At 35.8% G+C, this 8,955-nt stretch overlaps 1 protein-coding gene across 1 annotated transcript; it reads right to left on the reverse strand.

Annotated features, from left to right (window-relative positions):
• Positions 1–5,019: 5,019 nt before the first annotated feature.
• LOC131998666 (olfactory receptor 4F3/4F16/4F29-like) lies at positions 5,020–5,958 on the reverse strand. Its single transcript, XM_059371152.1, has one exon. The coding sequence runs from the start codon at positions 5,956–5,958 to the stop codon at positions 5,020–5,022; it is 939 nt and encodes a 312-aa protein (XP_059227135.1).
• Positions 5,959–8,955: the final 2,997 nt, after the last annotated feature.

Genomic DNA, 8,955 nt, shown 5'->3' on the forward strand with positions numbered 1-8,955 from the left:
TCATGATCCCAGGGTCCTGGAATCGAGCCCCACGTTGGGCTCCCTGCTTGGTGGGAAGCCTGCTTCTCCCTCTTCCACTCCCCTTGCTTGTGTTCACCCTCTTGCTGTGTCTCTTGTCAAATAAATAAATAAAATCTTAAAAAAAAAAAAACATGTTCATGGATATTCTTAGGCATTAGAATGGAAAAGGAATAAGAATAAAACTTAGTCATAATAAAGAATAAAACTATAAAGCCACATTTTAAAACTCCATGAAGTTAGTGTCACGGAAATCATTACTTTCATGTTGCGGAATATTATAGGTAAAATTAAAAAGAAAACAACAAATTGGGGGAAATATTTTGAACACAAATATGATAATAAAGGAGTTAATAACCAGGTGGTGGGTATTGGAGAGGGCACAGATTGCATGGAGCACTGGGTGTGGTGCAAAAATAATGTATACTGTTATGCTGAAAATAAATAAAAAATAAATTTTAAAAAAAGAGAAAAAATAATGAATACTGTTATGCTGAAAAAATAAAAAATTTAAAAAAAACAACAAAAATAAATTAATTAATAATAATAAAAAATAAAGGAGCTAATGTCCTCAACATATATGTGTAACTGATAAATCAATATGATAGAACTAATATTCTATATATGAAGATGGGGAGGAAGAACACCTCAGCAAACGTTCTACTTCAAATAAGAAAAAAATGTGCGACTATTCTTTGCCTGCCCTAAATCACTTTTTCCCTTTCACTGATGGTTGTTCCCCATCTCCTCCATTTGGGAAATGCTCCTCCTCAAATTCATGTAGTTCTTTGGAGGCTCTCAGCCAGAGAATATGTTGGCCCCTACACACTGGGGTGGGCATGTGATCCAGACCCAGCCCATGGAAGACCCGTCACAGTTAGGATCAATCAAAACAATGCCAGCTAAGATCCTTTCACTGAGTTTTAATATGGAGCTGAGAAAGAAAACTGTTCCCTTTTCTATGAGGTTGCTCTGCTGGAATGATTTAAACTTGAGAGTTGTTTGCAGCCTCTCCTCTCTCCCAACACCATACATAAAGAAATCTATGTGTGAAACAAAATGAGATTAAGGTACAGAGACAGAATTAAAAGAAAGAGGGAAGAGAGAAAGAAAGAGAGAGAGCAGCAAGAGAAAGGGAGTGAATAAGAGAGAAAATCTGAGAGTGTAAAATTGAGTGAATCCCTGGAGTCCATGAGGCTGATGCCACTCTTGGACACACCAATAACCTGAGTCAATAAATTCCTTTTTTTTAATTATTTTTATTAAATATAATGTATTATTTGCCCCAAAGGTACAGGTCTGTGAATCATCAGGCTTACACATTTCACAGCACTCACCATAGCACATACCCTCCCCAATGCCCATAATCCAACCACCTTCTCCCCACCTACCTCCCCCTAGCAACCCTCAATTTGTTTTGTGAGATTAAGAGTCTCATGGTTTGTCTCCCTCCCGATCCTATCTTGTTTCATTTTTTCCTTCCCTACCCCTCACAACCCCCCAGCCTACCTCTCAATTCCTTTTTTATCAAATTCATCAATTCCGTTTTTATCTGGAGTGCCTTGGTGGCTCAGTTGGTTTAGTGCCCGCCTTTGGCTCAGGTCATTATCTCAGTGTCCTGGGATCAAGCCCTAATTTGGGTTCCCCACTCAGCAGGGGGTCTGCTTCTCCCTCTGCCCCTCCTTCCACTCATGTGTGCAAGCTCTCTCTCTCTCTCCCACTCAAATAAATAAAATCTTTAAAAATAAAATAAAATATCTTTTTTTATTAATGTGGTTTTAAAATTTGTTACCTTAAGCAGTTTTAGGTGTATGGTTCGAGTGTTAAGTGCTTTAATATTGTTGTAAAACATCTCTAGATCTTTTTCCTTTTGCAAGACTATCTATTTTTTTGTTGTTGTTCTTTTAAACTAGCTTTGACTGAATTCCTGACACATGTAATTCAAAGAGTTCAGGTAAATAACAATATTTGAAAAATTAAAAGCATACATAAATTGAAGAAGTCTGGAAAAAGATTTTATCTTTTTTGTCTTTTAAACTGGCAAATATTTTTAATACATGGTCATATTCAGTACTTTGGGAGGGGTACTAAAGTGGATATACTTCTTAGCAGGTAAAAATCTTTGGGGAGAAATGATAATGTGAATAAAGAGTTTAAAAGATTATGATCCCCTATTAACTCCAAATATATCAACCTATGAATATAGGAAGAAATCTGAAATATAGACAATATATATGCAAGATTTTCAAGACAGAGTAAAAATTTAAAGATAATCTAATTGGCCAATGCTGGAGGAATAACAAATATGATACAGTCATGTAATGCAATACTAAATTATTAAATAATTAATATTATTACAAAATAATTTTAATTTGTACCCCAATATTTAATAATGTGAATAACTTCTCAGCATATAATATTCATCAAAAAGGATAAAAATGCAGAGACCATTAAATCCCTATTTTGTAAATATATGTTTTTATTTAGGCATAGAAAAACACTAGAAATAAGTATACCAAGATATTACTACTAATTATCTCTATGTGGTGATTTTATGGATGATTGCTATTTTATCATCTCTAATTTACAAATAAATTTTTCTTTGTTAGAAGAATTTTCTTTTATTAAAGAAAAATAATATTTTCTTAAATAAATAATAAAACATAGAGGAGTCCACATTAAAAGTAATGGAAAATAAAATATTCCTAGAACCAGAGATGTGTTTATCAGTATTCTTTTTATTGTAAATGACAGAACTGCACTTTAAATGGACTTAAGCAAGAGGGTTAATGTATAACATATCATGTAATGTATCATTTATTCACTCAGCTGGTAACCAAACTAATTGGAGGGCAAGAATGAAGCTAAATGCTCAAGGCAGCTGGAACCAAGAAACTGATTACCAAGTGATTACATCTTCTCCCACATAACTTTTTTCAGTATCCCAGACTTGATTTTTGACAGCAGGAAATATGATTGCCAGAAGTTTCTATAAATACAGCTCCAAGAGGGATTTAGTTTGGTTTCATTCTATTCTCAAATCCAACATCCTGGGGGAAATGCTCAGATCTGGCCCCATCTTGGTTAGAGGCTCATAACTACACCCTTTAATGTGGCTAAGAGATGTGCATTATGACTGGTTCAGAAGCCCAACCTTTGATCAATAGTTGGGGTTAAAGAAGTAGGATTTAACTACTGTGTTCATAATCATACTACATGGTTACTGCAAGAAAAAGCTACATTTACAAGAGAAGGAGGTTGCTCATTTGAGCAAACAATAGACTAGATGTCCACTAAAAGTAGTTGTTTCTTCAGAGTAAAAAGAATGACCTTTAAAAGTAGATGATACAGAAATCCTTTTGGCACTACGAAGTTGAAGAATGTATCTGCTAACAGATACAGACCTGAGAGAAAAGCAGAAAGACAAAAGACTAGGATGGGTAGGCCATTTTCTAAATCTGTGTAATCATGTAAACAGTGAAGAATCTGGGAATCCCTGCTGGAGCTATTAAATGTTATTGAATCAATGAAAAAGAAAACTGAGTGGAATTTCCATTTTAAAAACACAGCTTCCAAATAAATTTTAGGGAAATTGAGCATAAGCGGTAGCTAGTAAACTGATAATATATGTATTGGTTTTCCAAGTGTCCAACAGAGGGCTCAAAAAAATGAATGAATTATATAAGAGCAATGGAAATCAAAAGAAGAAGTATATAAATTAACAAGTGAGATATAATATGAGGTAAATAATAACCATTTATAAGACAATAGGAATATTAATAAACTGGTTAAGATGTATGGAGTATGTGTAAGGATATATAAGGTTAAGATTTATTTGCACTACATCTCTGAGAAGGAGCCTTGGTTGCTCTTTATTGAAATGGATAGGAACTGGAATTTCTAAATCTGTGTACATATACCCGCATTCTGAGAGAAGAGAACACAATCACGTATATAAAGCCTCCCAAACTAAAATTTAGCTTGTAATGACTCAAATCATGTAAATGCAATGGGAATAGTATTGTGACAACAGAAGAAAAAGGAAGAACCTGGGTATTTACAAATGAAAATAAGAATGAATCTTAAAGAACACAGGGGTTAGACAGCCTGAAACATAGTACAAACAAAAGTCAAAAGTTAAGTCTTGTGAGACCAGCCAGAATAGTGATCTGGTCTAACGATCTTACATCATCAAAATCTGACATGATTAAATATTTGAATAATCCATCTAACTCCTCTTACTCTGATTCCCTACTCATTAATGTCCTTTTCATCACCTGACTTCTCAGAAATTTGCCTATAATGAAACAGTAAGTTAGGTTTTCATGACAGTTCAGACCACTTTACTAATTTTTAACAGCAAATTGATAGACTGCCATCTTGCTATACATATATTTGAATCAGTGTCAAAATATTTAGTGTCAATAGCAAGCATTCCCTTATATAACCCACTTGGACATTGACAAGATTCAATTTTGAATTCTAGACCATAGTAAATTCATCAAGGTCATGTCTCCTGAGAGACAAACAATTGGCCTTCTCTGGAAGATACTTTTTATCACACCACATGCTTCCTCCAACCAGAGGCAGCAACACAATTTCTCAGTTAAGATTCTTTTTTTTTTATATAATTTTTTATTTTTTATAAACATATATTTTTATCCCCAGGGGTACAGGTCTGTGAATCACCAGGTTTACACACTTCACAGCACTCACCAAAGCACATACCCTCCCCAATGTCCATAATCCCACCCCCTTCTCCCAAACCCCCCCCCCCCAGCAACCCTCAGTTTGTTTTGTGAGATTAAGAGTCACTTATAGTTTGTCTCCCTCCCAATCCCATCTTGTTTCATTTTATTCTTCAGTTAATATTCTTAAAGAACAATACTATTTTCATCTGGAACACCTAAACAGTAATAGGTTCTTGGAAACTGATACTGAAACCATAGACATTTAACGTTATCTCAAGTCAGTAAGGAAACTCCCTAATACTTTTGTCATTTATGAAATCCTTCTATAAGCAATAAATTGACTACATACTTTCCTCATTGCCACTTTCATTTCTTTGTTCCTAAATGTATAGATGACGGAATTTAAAAAGGGAGTAAGAACTGCATCAAAAACAGCAAGAAATTTGTCTAAATGTGATGTGGGGTGAGGCCAGATATAAACAAAGATGCAAGGACCAAAGAACAAAATCACCACCGTGACATGAGTTGACAAAGTGGAAAGGGCCTTGGATGAGCCTCTTGAGGAGTGTTTCCAAACAGTGATCAGGATAAAGCTGTAGGAGACAAACAATATGAAGAATGATCCCAGAGATATAAATCCACTGTTGGCTGTGACCATGAACTCTAAATTGTAGGTATCTGTGCAGGCAAGTTTGAGGAACCGAGGGAAGTCACAGTAAAAGCTGTCTAATAAATTAGGGCCACAGAATGGCAATTTTATAACAAAAAGCAGTTGAATTGCAGAGTGGGTCAAGCCAATTACCCATGCGGCGACCAGAAGCAAAATACACATTTTTCGGTTCATAATAGTCAAATAGTGCAGAGGCTTACATATGGCAACATATCTGTCAAAAGCCATGGCAATGAGCAGCACCATCTCTACACCACCAATGACATGAAGAAAGAAGATTTGAGTGATACAGCCACCAAAGGAGATGACTTTACGCTTTCTAAAAAGATCATAAATCATCTTGGGAGAAATGACAGAAGAAACCCCCAGGTCAATGAAGGAGAGGTTGGCCAACAGAAAATACATGGGGGAGTGCAAATGTGGGTTAGAAGCCACGGTGAACATGATGAGGGAGTTTCCCAACATGCTTGCCACATAAAACGTGGAGGAGAAAACAAAGAGAAGAACTTGGATCTCCCAAGAGTTGGTGAGTCCCAGGAACACAAACTCTGACACCACAGAATGATTCACGCCATCCATTACTTTATCAGCTAGAATGTTTCCAAATAAAAGAAAATAAAAAAGAATCTAAAATAAGAATGTTAAAAAAGTTCTTTATTACAATAATTACTCAAGGCTGTGAAGACTATCCCCTCAATTCCCTCAATTCCCCCCACAGGGACATTATTAAATAAGCATTTTACCTGGTATCACCTAAAACAGTTGCGTCGCTTACATATGCAACATCCCTAACACCATGGCTTCCAGGGCTATTCATCTATAAACAAGAAAATGAAGCAAATATGAAAACATTTTACATGCACATAGCAAGGCTTGGGAGAGGCAGGAAAGGCAGTATAGTACAAAACAAGGGAAAAAGGAAAGAGGAGGTAAGAAAGATGGCATTTGCCATACTTCACTGGTACTCTTTTAATTGTTCATGGAACAATTCTTCAGCCATTCAAGTTGTCTCATTTCTTTCCCTTGTTAATCTTAGGCACATAATATGTCTCTTATAGTCATACTTATACCTTGTTAATACATACTTATACTTGTTAATCATATTTGCAATTCACACAATGCCCACAGGGTAACAGTGAGTGTAAGAGAACCAGGCATAGGGTATAGAGGTTATTCAAGAGGATGATAGGATTGAGGCAAGCATAGATTAGATATTAATGGCACAGAGTATTTGCATGGGCACCCAGAAAGTGCAAGTACCTAGTAGAATGGTTAGCAGCCCAGACATGACCAAAAGTACAAGAATGAAGGGGGTTTTATGGGAAGTTAAGGAAGCCAGTTTAATTTATCTGTCCAGATTCTTCATAATCTCTGAAGTTTGTGAGCCTTGGTTATAGCTATTGGAGCCCTAAGTTTTTGAAATTTGCTAGGGATAAAGAAATGCACACTAATGGTGTAATTGCCACATAACTATTGACTCTCTCCTATCCCTTCATCAGCCTTAGCCCCTTTTATCCCTCTTATCTCTCTGCTTTAACTCTGTCAAGTCTCTGGGATCCAATACCAAATCTGACTATTCCCTAGCCTAATTCTGGGTGACAACATAAATCTCTCCAGTTCTTACCCAGTTTTGTTTTGTTTTTGTTTTTGTTTTTTTGCAAAGAATACAATGTTACCACATGGAAGGTATATTCTCTTGCCTCTAAGTCCAATAGTTCTGTTTTGTGTGTCTCAAACCCTCTCGCTCCCATAATATTTAAATATGCTACTAAAAGGCACAGTGATCTGAGGAGATAGGTGGCAGAATAAAAAGTAAAAGGCTGGTAAAATAAAGGTACATGAATGCACAAAAAGCCTCACACCTGGAACTGAAAGGAAAGGGCAAGAGAAACTCAGAAATAGAAAAAAAAATGGATCCCAAATCTTTGTCTTTTATTATATGTATTTATATATGCACATATATATTCATCTCAGTTGAACATGATGAGTGAAATCAATCATAAAAATATTATCTCACAAATCTCATGAGTGATTACCTACTTCAAATTAATCACTTGCAAATGAGAAAACAGGGGCACCTGGTGGCTCAGTTGGCTAAGTTTCTACCATCAGCTCAGGTCATAATCCCAAGGTCCTGGGATCAAGCCCCGCATCGCATAAGGCTCCCTACTCAGCAGAGAGTCTGCTTCTCCCTCTGCCTTCCCCTGCTGGTTCTCTCTCTCTCCCTCTTTCTCTCTCAAATAAATAAAAATAAAATATTTTTTAAAGAGGAGAAAACAGTAGTCTAGTGAGAAACAAACAACTAGTTATAGACAGAGAATCTGGGTTTTCTAGTCCACATATGGCTTCAGATTCCACATGCAAGAAAAATCTTAAAGTTGGGAGGAGACATGTCAAACCTGGATCTACTCGGCCCAAAATCATAGCCACTAGTTACATATGGTTATTAAATGAAACTAAAATCTATTTCCTTGGTAGTACTAGTCACATTTCAAGTGCTCAATAGCCTCATCTAGCTAGTGGTTATGGATAGAATAGTGGAATATAGAACATTTCCAATCACTACTGATCCCTTAAAGGTAAATCAAAATCCCATTTCCTCCATGAAAATTCTCCTAGTACTTCTACTTCATATGTATCTCTTCTCTTATTCCTAGAAGTCAGGAAACTTGAATTTTAATTGAAAAGTAATTATCCATATAAAAATAAACCACAATATGTAGTACCATAGGAGACATACCAGATGTCCACTCTTGGCCAGGAAGGATACACGAGATTCCAGGAAATTCAGAGGCAACTTCATGAAAGAGAAAGGTCTTATGAGTTTTGAGAAAACAACTGCAGGAGTTTAGTAAGTTGAGAGGGGAGACGAAAGCTTTCTAAAAAGAGATAATAACTGATTGCTTATTTAGAGCAATCGGTTTTTACTAATCATAATTCCTCAATGATTTCAATTTTATAGATTTTCCCTCCTTAAATATATGTAAGTTTGAGAAGGAAAAGGACCACTTCGTCTGGCTCCTATGTTTCCTAAAATATAGTTAATACTTCCCTGAAATAAAGCCACTTTCTCTGGTTCCTAATTTTTCACTGTTCCTATTTTTCTAGTCTACCATCTTTTTCTATGAAGTCAGCATGCACAAAGCAAGTCTCCAAATTCAAAACTAAGCATTAACACATTTCCCAATCACTCCCAAGAGAATGCCTGGTATTCTTGCTATAAACTTCCAGTAGAGGAGTATGGAAGCCTCATCTCAAGACTTACAATGGTCCATGGTTTAACTTCATGGAATTTTAGAAAACAAGAAGAAGCATATAAAAGGAAAAGAAAGGGCTGGGGGAGAAATAGTTCCAAGAGCAGCCAGTGTAGCAGGGAATTTACCCAGTTTCTACTTTCCAGGCTTCATGATATAATCGGTAATAATCGTCCATGCCCTTGTTAAAGTCAAAAAAGAAAATACAGATTTTTTTCACCATACTCCAGAAGTTTCTAAAGTATTTAATTGTGGAATCTTAGAGCTAGAAAATCATACATTATTTTTGTGGCACATATTTACTAAATACTCTCATATGTTT

Source organism: Mustela nigripes, chromosome 13, assembly GCF_022355385.1.
Source record: "Mustela nigripes isolate SB6536 chromosome 13, MUSNIG.SB6536, whole genome shotgun sequence".
Classification (NCBI taxonomy): domain Eukaryota; kingdom Metazoa; phylum Chordata; class Mammalia; order Carnivora; family Mustelidae; genus Mustela; species Mustela nigripes.